Below are 17,412 nucleotides of genomic sequence, written 5' to 3' on the forward strand. Positions count from 1 at the left end.
CTTCTGCCGTAGACTCGTGAGGGTTAAAGTACTTAAAGTTTCTTGCCTCAAAGAGCATAATAAATTGTGGCTATTGTTACCCGCTTCCGTGTCTACTCATCTCCCTTCCGGTGCCTGAAGTTGTTTGGCGCTTCCTCTCCATGTTAATCTTTGGCGCTCAATCATCTTCCACCTTCTCAAGAACTTCTAACGTGTTGCCACCCCTGTGGCCTTCACTTTATCCCTTCCTAACTGGACCTTCTCCTTCAGCCCAGTCTCCCCCATCACTTATAAATATCCTCCTGCTCTCTGTGCTCCTCGCTGTCCCTATCTACCTCTCCTGTCCCTCTTCCCCGTCTCATGGAAATCCTAACACTTTGTCACACTGGTCTCTTCTTCACTCCTCCCATCCCATCGACCTCTCAACTCGCTGGAATCTGGCTGCTTCTACTTAGTCCACTAAAACTGCTGCCGGCAAGGTGTTCAGTGACCTTGTCACTAAGTCCAGTGAACACTTTTCCACGCTGCATTCTCTGCATCGCCTACCTGACACATCTGCCTGTCCCCAATGTAAATCCCTTTGTCACTCCCTCTGGTGTCCGTAAGGCTCACACTCCTGGTTTTCCTACCTTTGTGATCACTCTTTATTTGCCACGAGTTGGACTCCCTTGCCCTGACCTTTTCTGTTGGTTCCCAGGTCACACTCGTCCTGTTTTTCACTCTTCACGTTTCTATGGGGTGATGATCTCTTTCGTGTCATTGTTTTGGTATGCCAATGTCTCCGAAGTCTGTATCTCTAGCCCACATCTTTCCTCTGAGCTTCAAACTTTTGGCTGTCTCACAGGCACCTCAGACTTAGCGCCTCCAACATGTTACCTGTGTCCCCCTTTCTCAGTGGATAGCATCATATGCTATCTCAAGCCAGAAACCTAGGAGCCACCTTAGACTCCTCCCTCTCCATCATGCCCCGTTGTGGGCTGGGTTCCCTAGGGAACAGACTCTAAGACTTGTGTGTAGGTGGTTTATTGAGGGGTGCTCTCAGGAACAGCACCCGTGAGGGCTGAGGGATACAGGATTGGGGGCACATAAGGCAGCTTAAATCATGTCCTCAGCCAATCTTATGGCAAGCTCTGGACAAGGGATGGCCCTTCAGAGTTCCACACTGAGGCCAGGAGTCAGGTTCATAGCCCCCAATCAACCTGCCAGGAAAAGTGGGCTGCTTTCAGGAGGGGGCGTGACCTTGGGTAAGGTAGCTTTCTCTGCTGAGGGTAATTGCCTGGAGAGGGACTCAACCGAGAGCCATCAGCCATCAAAACTCCCAGCATCTGAAGGGATGAATGTCTGGTCTTAAAGAGGAAACTTGGGCATCACACCATAGAACCTACTACACCCCTCATGCCCAGTCATGAAGTGGAGTGGTGGCAGGGAAAGCTTCCCTAAAGAAGTATCTTTTGAACTGGAATCTGAAAGAGGAGGGGAGTTAACAAGGTGTGTGCTTGGCTGTTGGGGCTGGGGGAGTGAGAGAGGTGTGGACAGGTAGAGGGAACTGCCTAGGCAAAGGTCCGGAGACAGGTGGAACAAAGCACTGGAGGACCTGAGTGGTCAGGGTGTCTGGAACACAGAAACTGAGGGGGAAGAATAAGAAGAAATGAGGATGAAGAGGCAGGCAGGAGCCAGATCCTGCAGATCTAATATTTGGGCCTTTTTCTTCCTAAAAGTTATGAAAGACATTGAATAGTTTTGATCTCTATGTAGTATAAATGATATATCTTAAACAGAATATTCAAATACTCACAATCAATGCAGATAAAATGGAGCATACAGATTTACAAAAGAGCTTAAAGCTAAATTCTGCTCATGTTAAATGCTGGGGGCAAAACAAATTTTTTTTAATGTAGGTATCATTACAATAGCTGCTTCGCCATCTCTAAACACTGCTTGTGGTACCTCTAAACAGTGACATCTAGCTATTACTGGCTGCTTATTAAATGCTAACGTGCTAAGTGCTTTGCATAAATTACCTGACTTAATATAACATTTTTAAGTGGGTACTATTTACAAACTGTGACTCAGAGAGTGTAATTCGCCCAAGTTCTCACAGTCAGTAAATGGCAGACATGGAGCCAGATGTCCAATTATAAAGCTAAAGCTCTTGATGGCTACACTGAAATACCCCACCTAAGCTGTGGGCAACAGCCAACCTCACATGACTCAGTATTTCCACACTGCCTAGAACTTCCTTCCACTGTGCCCTACTCTTCAGACTCCCTGTGCACATTGATGCCAACCTGACACAAGCCCAGGTTGGAGCACACACACCCTTAGACATCATACAAACCACATTCGGAAGGCAACCCCTGGAACCAGGGCACCTTCTCCTGATTGATCCCACCTGATGCTGACTTAGTCTCCTTACCAGCATGTGATTCTGACTTCCTAATCTTCCGGCAGCTGAATTCGGCAGTTCTAACGAGTATGTGCTAGAAAAATGCAAAGTCATCTGACTATGAGCCAAAGAAGAACAAGGAGGCAAATCCACTGTAATCTTCTACTAATAAAATTATGATTGTTCTGTCATCCTGTTTGTGATTGTCTGTTAAACTCTCCCTCTAATCCTAAACAAGAGCTGATAGGTTCTCAACTGCCAATGCATGAAAAATTAGGAAAATATCCACTAGATGTCAGCCTTGAGCTATAATGGGGTTTAGGGAGCAGGTATGGAATGGAAAACATTTGGAGTTTGAGAATGAAACTGAGGGCTATGAAAAAAATAATAAAATATAAAAATTATAAAAATAAAAAAATTTGAAGTTTGGGTGATTTCCTTTGCAGTATAAACTAAGACAAGAACTGTAGTTAGCTTTTTGTATGAAAAGTGGTTTGGTTTTCCAACAAGTATAAATCTTAATACAATAAATTAGATCATGTCAATGTGCTCCAATGGGTCCCCTTCTCAGAGTAAAAACCAAAGTTCTTGCAATAGCCTATGACACCCCACTCCTCCCACTCCTCCCATCTTCCACCCTCACCCACTTCAGCCACGCTGTCTCCTGAACACACCTGAAACTCTTCCCAGAAATACCTGCATGGCTGACTCTGTTGTTAGATTCAGGACATCATGGCCACCTTATCAAAGAGGCCTTCCCAAAACACCCTTTCTCAAATAGCACCAGCTTACACTACCCCCACCCATAAGGCTTTATCCCCTTACCTGAATTCTTTTTCTTCATAACATTTATCACCACCTATTATTCTATTTAATTATTGTTGTCTCTCTCTGGAATATTACCTCTCTGAAAGCAGGGACTTTGTCTTGTTCCCTGCTTTACTCCCAGAGCCTAGAACAGAACCAGGCTTATAGGAGGTGCTTCAGCAATACTCATCAAATAAATGACCTTAACATATTCAGAAGAGTCCATAGTTCAAAGAGTCATTCGTCTTCACTCAGTAAATACTTATTAAATACCTAATATAAAGAAGGCATTGAACTATGAAGATACAAGAGACATTATCTTATTGATGAGAAACACATTAAGTCCCTGGCATTTATCTCATAAAATCTCAGAGCATGCACACACAATATGTTAACAAAAAGTTTTACAAGACCAGGCACAGTGCCTCACGTTTGTAATCCCAGCACTGTGGGAGGCCAAGACTTGAGACCAGCCTAGGCGACATACCCAGACCCTATCTCTACGAAAATTTAAAAAACAAACAAAAAAACCCAGCCGGGCATGGTAGCGCATGCCTGTAGTCCTAGCTACTCCAGAGGCTGAGGCGGGAGGATTGCTTGAGCCCAGGATTTCAAAGTTGCAGTGAGTTAGGATCTATGATCACACTACTACATTCTAGCCTAGGCGACAGAGCAAGACCCCATCTCTAAGAAATAAAAATAAGTAAATTTTTAAAAAGGCTTTAAAAAAGAGGTTTGAATACAACAGTCATGACTACCCTTGTGAAAAACGGTGGAACAGCAGAGACATAAAGCATGCAGCATTCATCTCTAGAAACCTAATTTACTACCCTGCCTCCAAATAAAATTGTTCAATTCTTAAAAGCTCCATGGAGGGAGATGTTTCTGGAGAATAGGAGCCTTTCTTTGTGGACAACCCAATTATCTTCTCCTGCATTGAAACCCCATTTTATTTTGCTTTGTCCTCAGTGACAACGGAGATCACCTTTACACTTCTCCAGATTCAACTTGCACTATTTAGAGTGTTCCTGCCTTTGATCTTTAATTCCAACTTGAGAGTTGGTTTTTTGCCCAGAAGACTCATAATTAAATTTCATGATTCCCATGTCTGCTCTCCCCATTCCTAAAACTCATGCCCCTGAAAAAATGTAATTATCATAGTCCTTTCCATACAAAATTTTGAGAGAAGTTCAGAAAAAATAATCTATGATATGCATGTGGCTTGGTTTCCAGCAAACTGCCGGAGTAAATCACAGGCTCCTTTGGATCCTAACCAATTTTAGCCTTTTCCCAGCCCCTCTACCTCCACAGCTGTCATCCTGAAAAGAACAAAAAGGGGGAGAGGAGATGCTTAAGCAGATTATCATTGGAAGATGATTTTTTTTAATATGGGAGAATAACTGGTAAATCTTAAGTGATTTTACTCTCCAACAAAGGTTTGCCTGAAATGCCAGTGATTTCTTTTTATGTGAGAAAGATGCATGAGTTTCAAGTAGAGGATATTTTGGTACATCTTCCTCATCAATCTACAACCTATGGTTTATTATTTTCTCTCCTGTTAAAGAAAATTTAATCCTATTTCTTGACAGTTGACAGCATATGAATGTTTCCCTCTGAAATCTTCTCTATTGCTTTGAACTAGAACCAAAAGCATCCCATGAATAATTCTGTTTATTTCTTCTTCTTACGGAAACAGTCCAAATAAAATGTGGCCACTTGAAGGAGCTAATATAATACAATTAAAGTAATACACTCATTTCAATAGTTTATATTACCCTAAAACAACATATTTACACAACCACAGTTTGTTGAGAATTAGACCCTGGTAAGTTAGGAATATTGGCCCATGAGATTTTTAGGATAACCTGGTTTTACCATATTAGGCTGTGGACAAACTTCAGCCAGGAAAAACCTTAACAGACTCACAGTAAGAAATGGAGCCAAACTCTTCAGACTGGGGTGCTCTTTGTAGTTCTAAATTTCAGCTCAGAACAGAATTTACCAGATGCCCTACATTCGGGGAATTTCTTAAACATCCACTCAGCCAGTAACAAAGATGACACTTTGTTCCCCATTTTTCTGGCAATCCTTATATGAACTCTCCATCAGCCAGAACTTTGGAGGGGAAGAAGAATGAGTAGCATTAAGCACATCTTGAACCCCTAATACATTTTTAATACCATGACTCAGATCTAATATGACAGAAACTGAGGGATTAGATTTAAAACCAAAGAGCCCATGATGAGATTGACTGAGCCTCTTGCGGCCACCATGGCAGCTGATTTGAGTAGCTAAATGAACCTGGACAATTGGCCTTGGCCAATGTAGCAGGTGACAACAGCTTTTATTGTGGTGTCAGCTGGAATAAAGCACAGCGTGGGCTGAAATCCTCAGGTGCCGAACAACAAATGATATTAGAAAATGACAATTCATTCTAAGAATCAAGAGTAGTTTTTCTTTGGCCCACACAACAAACAAGGAGAAAACTGGTCTTGGGCAAAAATATAGATGGGAGAGAAGCTCTCACAGTGGCCTTACACCTGCAGGGCAGTTTTGCTTCCCAAGGACTTTGGCATCCTGGTGGAGAGGGCAAGGCGCTTGCTAGAGCCAGGAAAAGATCACTTCAAAGCAGGCTTTTCTTCAAGCATAGGTGAGAGTCTCAACAGCTGGAATAGATAGACTTCTAGCGTGGGAGCTTCTGCAGTACGGGCATAGTTCCCATCTGTTCCCCAGGGACTAGTAACCAAGGTGTCAGAGGACAGACTAAGAGGAGCAGCAGAAGAGTGCTGTCTTAGAATCGGGAAAGGCGGGGAGGTGTTGGTATTTCCTATCTCAATGACTGGTGCAGCCACTTGCCCAAGTCAGAAGCCTGGCGATCATTTGCTCCTCATCACAACCCATGTCCAAGTTCACACCCTCCACAGCTCAGTTGCTGCGTTAGTTCAGCTACTCCTCTCACCTGGAAAAATGCAAGGGCCCTACTGACTGGTCTTTCTGCCTCTGGTCTGTTACCTGGGCATTCTTTCTAAAACAACAATCATGGCACTCCTCAGCTTAAAACCCCTCAATGGCTCTCTGGCCATTGACATAAAACTCTGAACAACTCCATACAACCTCTCCGGCTGCAACTTGCCTTGAATTCTTTCTATATTATTTAGTTGACTTTTTATTGGCCTTTCAAATGCTAATTTAAGCAACATTTCCTCTAGCTTTCCCTGAGTCTTCCTCTATGTTCCCTTATCATCCTTTCCTAAATCTGAGCATGATGCATTGATCTTCTCCACCAGGGGAAAGTTCCTTAGGTGCAAGGGAACACATCCTTCATCTCTGGATTTATGACACAAACTTGGGAAACTCTCCAAGTGCTGGTGACCCAAAGGTGAGTAAAATACAGTTCCTACCCTTGAGAAGCACAGTCTAGAAGACAGTTACACAAATAAACTACAAAGCAGAGCCAAGTGCTAGGGCAGATGAATGATCAAAATGCTATATAAACATCTTCCATCTCTACAGTTCCATCATCTTATACATAGCACGAGTCACACTGCTGAATTTTTTTGCTCGACTGTCTCCCAGAACACTGTGAGCCCAAGGTAAGGGATGGGAAGGAGCCAGAGGAGAGAACTTCTATTCATCTTTGAATCCTCAGTGCCTCACAGAATTTGGTAAGTAAAGATGTTGTATGTATGGAATCTGGCCCTTCCTAGGTGATGAGGTGAACAGGGAAAGCTAAAACAAGGAAATTTCCATTATCACTGAACTTGAAAGTCATCTCCCAGAATGAAAGGAAAAGGTGGAACTCCAAACAGACATACAGCATGAGCAAAGGCATCAAGTGGCGGAGCAGTCTGGGGAGGGCCCTTTGGCAAACACAGCTGGATTTTAGGAAGATGCCCAAAATAAATTCAAAGCACGAGAATATTCTCCCACTGTATTCTACCCTCACAGGATTCGTGGACATCCTAAGAGACTTACAGTGAAGTAGTAGTTATCCTAAATCCTTCCCGGGAAGGACAACTGTAAATTCTCAGAAATAACTCAGAGGTGGTCACACGAATGACACACAAAATTTAGCACGAGCATTTCATTTTTCATTCACGACAGACCAGTGACTAGAATGCCCCAAATTCAAACAGAATTGAGGATGAGACCATCGTGGTCATTCTCCCTATTTGGGGATCATAATCTGTAATTTTCTTATCAGCGTTAAATAAAAGAAGCTATAAAAAACAGAAGAAAATAAGGCCTCATTATTTCATATAATGGAACTGCACAGTTAACAATGGTTCTGTGGAATATTTTACATAACATGACCCATGTGTTTTAGCCAATAGAACCACCATGAATGTCAAGCTTTGTTCTAAACCAAACCCCTTAATGTGTGAAGAAGGTGAAGAAGGAACTCAAAATGGTTTGTATTTTTATTTTGGTTTGTATTTTTATTTTCTGAAAGCTTACTCAAGGGGGTTCACACACATACCACAAGTATACTGTCAGCAAGCTGAATTTTCATGCTCTTTATCATTGTTTCACATCTGCCCTTTTCTCTAAGACAGATGTGCACTTCTCTATCTATTCTGTAGAAGAGCCTGAGGGTGGGCTCCTCGCCCTGGTATCTATGGATGTTGCACTGTCCTGCCTCAGCAGAAAAAAGGGGATAAATCCTGCTAATGGTTTCATTTGAATAAATTGTTTAAAATCTGATATGCAAGATTTCTAAAACACAGATGAGTAAAATAAGTAAAATAATCTCTTCTGTGTTGTCTTAAACTTTTAAAATAAGGAACATTGACTAGAATACCCTTTACATTAAATAGGATGTGTGAACCCATATGCTTGCAACTCATTAAGTTTACAATAAGAAAATAAAGTGAAAAGAGAAGAAATTATGATTGTGGAATTTAGGAATGCCCTAAATATGGGAAAAAAATGTCAAGAGAAAGAAGCAACATGGAGGGAAAATCCCACTAGTACCAAGAAAGCAGTACAAGGTTACAATGAACCTCCAGAGACATGATATTGTTTCAGTGTTTCTGAGGTTGCACAAAGTCAACCAGGTTGAAGAGCTGCTAGGTTATAACTCCTTCCTCATCAAAATTCAAATATATCTGCATAGGAAATGTCCCATAAAATGTCAAGTCTGATTACAGAATGGGTCAGTAAGCAAACTGACTTTACAAAAATTCTTTGACAGTAATATTTGCAGAAAACTATTTTAGCCCAATTGATATTTATTCTACATTGGGCTAGAAAAAAGAAAAAGCTTCTTTATATTCATGGTTTGCATTCATTATTTGTAAAAATATTTACAACTAGGACATTGGCATCAAACTTTGTAATAATGTCTCTTTAAATTGAAATTTATTATGGCTCTTAAGAAAATGTGAGTTTCGCATCCAAGTTCTTTCTAAAAAAAGTTCTTTTTAAAATATTATTCAATGTTGTACACACTTTAATTTTCAATATAATAACAAGATGAATGATTTGCAATTCTATGTGTTCATGCAGGGTGAAGAGGAAATAATGCTGAATTAAACTTCCAAACGCACATCTGGGTAACTGAGTCAAATAGTCTAAAGCTGTGCCCGTGTATCTATGTATATACTTATTATTTTTAACTACTACCTGATTATCCAAAAGTGATCTGAAAGTGAGGAAAAAGTGGGATCTGATTGTTGTCCAAACTCTTCAACTTCAACAATTCCATCATTTCTTCCCTATCACAAAACTAGAAGATTTAAGCATGCTACCACTGGCAAACCAGTGTGACCATTTCTCTCTTTCTTTAGCAACAACATCTACTTCCTGACTGGACAGATCTAAAGCTAACAGATAAGTGGAAATCTGGCTTCCTCCCAAAGCAGCTATGATGAACTCCTACAGACACTGTTTTAGACGTCGGGCCCTGAAGGGGTCACTCTGGAAAACAGAAGATTTGAGGTCATTTCCAAATGCAGTGCATCAGGGCTGACTTTAGAAAGGCCACAGGACATCAAAGCTGCTGTTTTCACCTCGCGCTGCTCAAACAAATGTGGCTATAGTCCACCATAGGTCTAAATCAAAAGGAAATTAGAAAAGGGTTTGCCAGGGAAATTTTAAGACCCAACTAAAACCTACGGTTTGGTTTTAGTCTTTGATGAAAAAGTGGTCACCCAAACATTTGTTTTTCACTCCTGATTCTGTGAAAATGCTCTGAAGACAAACTTTCGTTTCTGTCCAACCAAGGACCTCACTGAGCAGTGCTTAAGGACTTTTTCAGAAGGTGGAATTATTTTGATTCTGGTTTTGAGGAACTACTGAGGCTTGTTTTCTCTGGGTGCGCTTCTTGTTCTCCCAGAATGTAAAACGTTTCCTCTGGTCTTCACAACAGTCCTCTGCGATGGGCAGGATGGGATAACTCTCTCCATTTTACTGATGAGAATAAGCAGGTGACTTGCCAACTGTTGTGCTATAAGTAAAGCTATGATGCTAGAGCCAAATGCTCAAGTCCAGAACTTCAAATTTTTTATGCAAAAGCATCCAAAAAGGGGTGTGACTGCTAGCTTACTAACACATCTATTGATTTGAACATCTGGACTATATAACCCACATGTTAGTTATTCCCCTTTGAGGTTGGCCACAACATTGATCCAGACCAGTATCTAGAGTTCACTTGCAAATCATGGCCACAGATTTGCCCTTTCTTTGTTCCAAATGACCAACCACCTAATTGGCCTGACCTAGGAAACTACATTTCTGATGGGCAAGACAAAGGAACTTAAAACTTCACAGCTGCCATGAGAAAGAGTGATGTCAGAGAAAAAGCTGCTAGAATCACATATGCCCAGGGAGGGGATAAAAAAGAATTCCCCAGGAAGTTACAAGGAAATGTATATAATATTTATATTATCTTCAAGATTTTAAATATAAGAAATGAAACAGCCATACCATTTCTGTTTTCCCATATGGCATATAAATGTAAATGACTACACTATTCAAACTAAAACTGCATGATTAAGGAGATTTATACTCAGGATCTGCTTAATTCCTCTTTATGATGACTGCTTTAAATCTAACAAAAGAGATTCGTCATCCTCTACTTTCACCTGAGGTTTAAAAGTAACTTTCAAAGGCTCAGGGGTGGGAATGTCCCCCTGTTCTCGGGAAGGATATGCTGCCCTGGCTGCCTCATGTTCTGGTTCACTGAGCCCATCAGGGTAGAGCTCACTGATGGGGCCCAGAGAATCACTTCTGGCAATTATGTCCACCCCCATCTCCCTGTCACCTTCCTGACCTTCCGCCACAGTTCGATCCTTAGCTTTCCTGAGACTACGCATCTTAAAGGCTTCCTTTGAGGGAGCCGCATTAGAAATAGATTTCTTAAATCTTTCCCCTGACTGTTTCAGCCTCTCTCCTGACTGCCTCAGCCTCTCTCCTGACTGCCTCAGCCTTTCTCTTCTCTCCGGGGTCACTATTCTAGTTCTAATTCTGTTCACTTTCTTGTCAAAATTCTGGCGTGTCTTCTGCATGTTTTCTTTAGAAAATGCCTTTTTGATATTATCAATGCGCTCCTTGCCTGACTTTCTAAGCCTGGCAGATCTGCTTTCTTCAATATAATATTCTTCATCCGAAGAGAGATCTATTGGGGGATCAAAGATATCCTCCTCCTCATCCTCCTCCGGGTTCTCAGTTAGGTTTCTCTCTTTAATAGACAGGGATGTCGGACACCGGATCTTTTCCTGAAGGAGAGAAAAACAAAGCATGTTAGTGCTTCCTTTGCATTAGAGATCAGCTCTTTTACCTCCTGGCCATGCCTTGTAAATCTCCTCCCTCCACTGTTTATCCTCTGCCTGCTCCTTAAACGTTGGCATCTCTCGGGGTTTCTCTCTCCCTTTGGCCCTTTTCTCTTCCTCATCTCCCAAGCTCACCTTGAGCAAACTTATCCACTCCTAAGCCTTCAGATCCACTTGGAGGCAAACTCACAAGTATCTCATCTTCACCTCTCCCCTTCTCCTAACATGTCTAAATGATGGGCAGACTTCACCGAGTATAACACAGGCATCTCACACTTACCAAGCCAAAAATCAAGGACCATACACCATCCTCTCCACTTCAACTTCTTTCCCTGTATGTGCCAGCACTAACACATAAGATAGAAACCCCAGTCATCATCCCATATATTTATTTCCCCTCCCTCTCATCCCCTATCCAACTGGTCACCAAGCCCCATGGATAACACTGCCTAAGAACTTGTCTGTTCCCTCCTCCCTCGTCATTCCCTCTACCAGTGTCTTGATTCTGGTCCTTGTCATTTCCGGCCTGAACTTGTGCAGTGCCTCCTCACTGCCCCCTTAACCTCCAGAACATCACCCAAGTATTTCCTGAGAAGTATTTCTAAAGCATAGCTCTGATCACATCTCGTCTCTGCTTTGAATTTTGGAGAGCTCATCAATACTTGAAGGTCAGAGTTCAAATTCTTCAGTATGATTAGAAGGCTCTTCAGTTTTAGAGCCTTCCTTCCTTCCTTCCTCACCTTCCCACTTCTCCAGCCGAGCTCAAATTGAATTAGAACTCTACTCATTTATATACATCTCCCTGAGGCCTTCACCAGGTGACAGATTCCTTGAAAGCAGAGATAATGCATCTTATTTATATTTTATGCCCAGCATCTATCAAAGGGCCTTGTCCATAGTAGGTATACTCAATAAATGCTTGTTGGAGCAAATAAGAAGCCTGCACCTTCATTCAGCAAATAGTTACTAAGCACCACCATGCAGCAGTCTATGTTCTGGGAACTGAGAAACTTCTGTGAAGATAAAAGAGTAAAAGAGTTTATACTCTTGGAAAGAGACAAACAAGTAAAATACACAGTATGTTGGATGGTGACATGTACTAAGGTGAAAAATAAAGCAGGGAAGGGGGATATACAGTGACAGGGGAGGGTGCTGTTTGGACAACAGAGGTCAGAAAGGCCTCGCTAATAAGGTAACACCTGGGCGGAGACCTGAGGGTTATGCATGCATCTGAGAGGAAGAGAGAAACAGCGAGGAGGGCCATGTGGCTCGAGCAGAGTGACCAAGGGGCAAAAGGAGGGAGAGAGAGGATAAAAGAGGGAGAGAGGTAGCAGGAGGGCCAGATCAGGCCGGGCTCTCTATCTAAGGGTAAGACAATGGCTCTTATTCTGAGGATGATAGGAAGGCTTGTAAAAGGTTTTGAGGAGAGCAGTGCCATGATCTGACCTACACTGTAAAAGGATCACTCTATTAAAAACAAGCTGTAGGGCAAGACAAGAAGCTCAGGGAGAGCAGGTGGACAGCACTGAGATGAGGCAGGTGACAGGTGACTAAGAGTGTTGGCAGAGGTGGGGTGAGAAGTGGTCTGATTCCAGATCTGCTCTGAAGGTAGGAGCCAACAGGATTTGCTGCTAGTCTAGTGGAGTGTTAGTGCATCAAGGGTGATCCTCAGTACATGGCCTGGACAAAGGAAGGACAGATCAGCCATTAACTGAGATGGGGAGATGGCAGGAGACGAAGACTGGAGGGGAAAGGTGGGATCTGAACACGTTGTCTGTGAGAGGCCCACTGGGCAGGCGAGCAGAGGTGCGGAGTAGGCAGCTAAGTAGATGAGTCTGGAGTTCAGAAGAGAGGGCTGGGCTAGACATAAAAACTGAGGAGTCACTGAAGTAAAGATGGAATCAAAAGTCATGAGACCAGAAGAAAGAGATTGCCAAGAGACTGAGCGAATGGGTCCACGCTCTGTTTTATTCCAAACTACTTGAGGCCAAGGTGTGTTTCCGAATTCAGAATATTTTAGATTTTGGAAAACTATTATATAACATTTCCAGTAAAATCTTGGGAAGAAACATTTCTGTGGCAAAAAATATGAATATTCACACTAAGGTGGGATATAAAGACTATTAATAGCCTCATGCTCCTTCAAGTCAGGTTTTCCCACTGAATGAGTTCAGGTTAAGCTAGGTCTTGCTGTCAAATAAGTTATGAAAAAAAAATTATTTTTAGAAATTTTTGGATTTTGAATATAGATCATGGATTTTGGACCTGTAGATAAGAAGGAAGAGATGAGAAAAACCAAAAAAGAAGAACTATCAGGTACTGAGGCAGGAAGAAATCCAAAAGAGAATAGCACCCCCAACCACCAAGGGGAAAGAAGTTTCAGCAAGAGAAGGAGGACCCATTGTGTCAAATGTGTCAAAGAATAAGGATGAGAATTGGATTTGGGAATATGGCAGACGCTAGAGACTGAGACCCAGCACAGACCACAGCAGCTAAAGGAACCCAACTGACTATTCTGGGATTATTTCTAAAACAGGTAAAACTTGAAAGATCGTGAGATTTTTAACTGAACCAAGTTAAAATTTCTAAAAGAAACTGTGCCTTCCACATGAGATCCAGATTAAATCTATGCAATCAAAAAATATAATAAATATATAAGAAATACATTTATGCATACTTCAAAATCAGCCAGATAGTCAAGAAGGTATCCCTGGCACCGTATTTCTTTGGATACTTATTTAAAATTAAATCCTTTCACTACAGGATTAGAGAGTCTAGGAGCTAAAAAAGGCAGGGGTGGGCGTCTCATAACTCTCTGATGAATCAGTCAGTAGCAGCGAAATTATTCCTCTCCTTTCCTGACACCTGCTGCAGGGAGTAGCTTCAGCAACACAGTGTAGGCTGGTATGGCCTGAGAAGGTATAATTAGAAAAGGAAAGAGCCAAAGAGTAATTACCGTTTGGTAGGGGGAAAAAAAACTCTCACAATCTTGCTGTGAAGAAATGATATAGCATGACTCAGGAAATCACATACCCTTCTCCAACTATACAGCAAATAATACAAAATCAGGCTTTAAAACAAAACAAAACAGAGGTAGAGTCCAAAAAAGTACTTGTTATGTGGCTCTATTTGTTGCAAGTCCAATGAGTCAGAGACATCATGAGTTATTAATGAATAGACTGAAATAATAATTGAAGATTGTAAGGTTGAATTATAGTTGACTTCCAATTATATCTTTTAATGTGAAAGTCTAGGTTAAAAAACACCTTTTTGTAACAGAATAAATAGTGTTGACTTGATTGAATATCAAAGTAACATAGCTAGGGGGATTTTAAATATATAAAAATCTGGGACTTATCATTTAGGGAATGGCCAAATACTTTATTTGGTAACCACGAGCATGTGGTTAGTAACCAAAACTACCAGAAGATATGGTAAGACTCCTGCTTGCATGATGAGAGGGATCATCAAGGTGAAAGTATGTTCAAAGAGAAACCATAATTGAATAAGAAATAGATCTTTTTTTACTGTGGCTGAATTGCTCAGTAGCAATTGTTAATTTGAAGGGGCAATCTCAATATAACCACTTATCTATGAGAACTAATTATAACTAATTTTAATTGCTAAGAATAATCATGTGAATATTATAGATAGCATTCTAACATCTAATGAATCTTTGAATCAGATTTCTATGTCCATTAATCTTTCTCTACAAGCTCTCCCATTATAAAAGATAGCAACTGCTTTTTGACGAATTGCTGCTTACTCTGAACAATTTAATTTCACAGAATCTTCATGGCATTATTTCTTACAAGAAAAGAGATCTGACCTAAACTACCACTTCTTGGTTGCTTTAAATAATTACAGGGTCTCAAAGAAAGGAAGCAGTAAGTTACTTAGCAGTAAGTTACAAGGACTAAACAGGAAAATATGCAAATATTTTAATTTTTTAAAAAGAATTATGTCAATGGACAGTCAATGAAAACTTTTCAGAAGCTTCTTTGCCCTAGCCTTTGTAAATCTTAATTGTTGCTTAGCCCACTGCTTTGCCCAAAGGTTCTCAGAAGTGTTGGATGCCAAGTATGTTTCCTGGGCATGCCCCATACAAGCGGAGGGTGAGCTATACCCACTACTGCTAATGCCCTTAGAAGGTGAATCAAAGAATGGTATCACATTCTCCAATTCCAAACCTAGATACCCACTGCATACACTAACAGTAGAACTGGCCTCTACAAGTAAGGTGACTGATTTTTTCTAATTTTTACGCCTAGGCAAGGGCTTCCAGGTACCTGAAAAGAAAGGGAAATGGTAAAGGACTTTGAATGGCATAGTCTATCCTATCTCTTTGAAATAAACGACTCTTCTCTCCCCTCCCTATTATTTTTCCTAAATAACCTACAAGCTCTTAAAAACAGATCCAAAATACCACTCTACCATCACAGTGTAACTTTATCAGTCGACAGAGGGCTATGGAAAATTGCCTAATGTGTAAAGAATGCTGTGGAGAGTTATGGGCAACATCCCTAGTATTTTACAAATATCTCCCACATAATCCAGCTGTGTTCCTATTTCGTTTGTTTTTATTCTTCTAGGGTTTTTTTCCTATGCACATAGGCATCAATTTTTAAAATACAGTTGTGATAACACTTTATATATGCACCAGTGAACATCCCTGCACACATTCCTGATTCTATGCTTAGAACAAATTCTTTGACATGAAATTTGGGGGCCAAAAAGTTTGTGAATTTTGTAAGTTCTTAATACATACTACCAAAATTGTCTTCCAGAAATGTTGTACCAATTCATACTTCTACCAGCAGAATATGAAAATGTTTGTTTTTTCCAACCCTTAAACTCTAGGTATATGTTTTACTAACTGCCAATATTTAAAAGGGGGAAAGTGGAATCTTGTTCTTATATCCTTTTGTAAACTACCTCATAATGACAGTTTCCCATTTTTCTACTGCAAGGAGTATTCAACTTTTCCTTTTGATTTGTAATTGTTTTAAAAATATATTATAGATATTATTCATTTACCATGGATATGTTCCTATTTCCTAAAATACGAGTGTGAAGGGCAGGGTAATATGGGAACTTATCAGAATATATAATGCCACACAAAAATCAGTTAAGTAGAAGGACTTTATAATCACATATAAGGAATTATTTATGTGACTCTTATATTTGTATTATAATAACAATAAGAAAAATAATCTGATCAAGGAAAAGGGAGCTTTTCTTATTATTGTGACTTAGATGTAAAAAATTCTAATATATAAGTCATATTCTGAAAAGTTTATATTTTACTGTTTGGGGCTTTCTATGTTCTTCTCGATAAGGGAAAAAACCATATTGTGGAACTACTGGTTCTCAGTTTCTTCTTTTAAATAACAAAGAGGTGTTTTAAAGTAGAGGCTTCTTAGGTCTCTCCGAGTTCTAACATTCTCAAAGTCTATGGGAGGGTATCACGCTAATAAGGCTAATATGCTGAAAGAGCTTTACCAATATTAAGTTTCAAAGGCAAGAAATAGCCTAAGCTATGAGCCACAGTTCATATTACATGAAACGGTTGAGAAGCTCAAAACACTGATATGATAGTACATTAGTCAACATGGCAGTGGTTTTATCCTGAGATCTCTGCTGATACAGAATTCCATCACATCAGTATATATAATAGTTCAGATGTGACTCTGAAAACCTCTGATACGACCTGTTAGTAGTCAAAAGAAACAGGAGACTCTCATAATCAAGCTGAATACAAGTGTAAACTTACCTGGAATATTACCACGCGGAATTTGTTTTTCTTCATTATTTCCTCTTGCTTGACTTCAACTTTTTTAACATGAATTTGCTGCTTCTCCACCCGGGCCTTCACGTCTTTAATGTGAGCACTGACTTTTCGGGTTTTCTCAAACAACTTGTTAACGATATGGCCTGTGTTACTATGCGACTGTGAAAGCTTCAACAGGTCAATCTGGACAGATTTTATGGCATTTTCCATTTCCCTGTGTCTCTCTTCTATTCTCTTCTGGCTTGCCTGCACACTGTCCACAATGGAGGCCACTTTGTCCAGCACAGTCACAATGGTAAGAGCGGCATCTTGGTCTTCATCTTCTGTAACACTCGATAAACGATTCTGGTGGATTTTATCAGCATTTGAAGCAGACCCATTATGTTCCATTTTATTTATTTCTCAGCAAAAGATGTCCTAATCACAATCAATTCTGGCACTTAGAGCAAAAAGTCAGCTTGATAACAGGCAACGGGGTTGTTTAAAGGGTTGGAAACCCCACCCCTGGAGACTGGTCAAGTATTTATAACTACAAATACCCATACATGACTGTTCTGCAATATGAACCCTTGCAAAGCACTGGGGACTGTTCCAAACATGCTTGCTGACTGACTAAGGGACTCAAATAAGATTGCGTGGGTAGAAGAGGAAAGCTTTTTTAAAAAGTTCACTAAAGC

The 17,412-nt window shown here is 40.7% G+C and overlaps 1 protein-coding gene across 1 annotated transcript; it reads right to left on the minus strand.

Moving 5' to 3' along the window:
* Window positions 1-3,830: 3,830 nt before the first annotated feature.
* CAVIN4 (caveolae associated protein 4) lies at window positions 3,831-17,321 on the minus strand. The gene is made up of 2 exons (XM_045562259.1): window positions 16,718-17,321; window positions 3,831-10,890 (listed from the first exon to the last, which is right to left on the minus strand). Exons 1-2 carry the CDS (start codon window positions 17,123-17,125, stop codon window positions 10,204-10,206), a joined length of 1,095 nt encoding a protein of 364 aa, XP_045418215.1. The 5' UTR covers window positions 17,126-17,321; the 3' UTR covers window positions 3,831-10,203.
* Window positions 17,322-17,412: the final 91 nt, after the last annotated feature.

Source organism: Lemur catta, chromosome 10 (genome assembly GCF_020740605.2).
Source record: "Lemur catta isolate mLemCat1 chromosome 10, mLemCat1.pri, whole genome shotgun sequence".
NCBI lineage: Eukaryota > Metazoa > Chordata > Mammalia > Primates > Lemuridae > Lemur > Lemur catta.

Bases quoted from the DNA above. Each gene is read 5' to 3' on its own strand.
- CAVIN4 (XM_045562259.1), bottom strand. From the start codon at position 17,125: ATGGAACATAATGGGTCTGCTTCAAATGCTGATAAAATCCACCAGAAT. The intron at 10,891-16,717 runs GTAAGTTTACAC...TCTCTCCTTCAG, and splicing joins TCCGCGTGGTAATATTCCAG to GAAAAGATCCGGTGTCCGAC.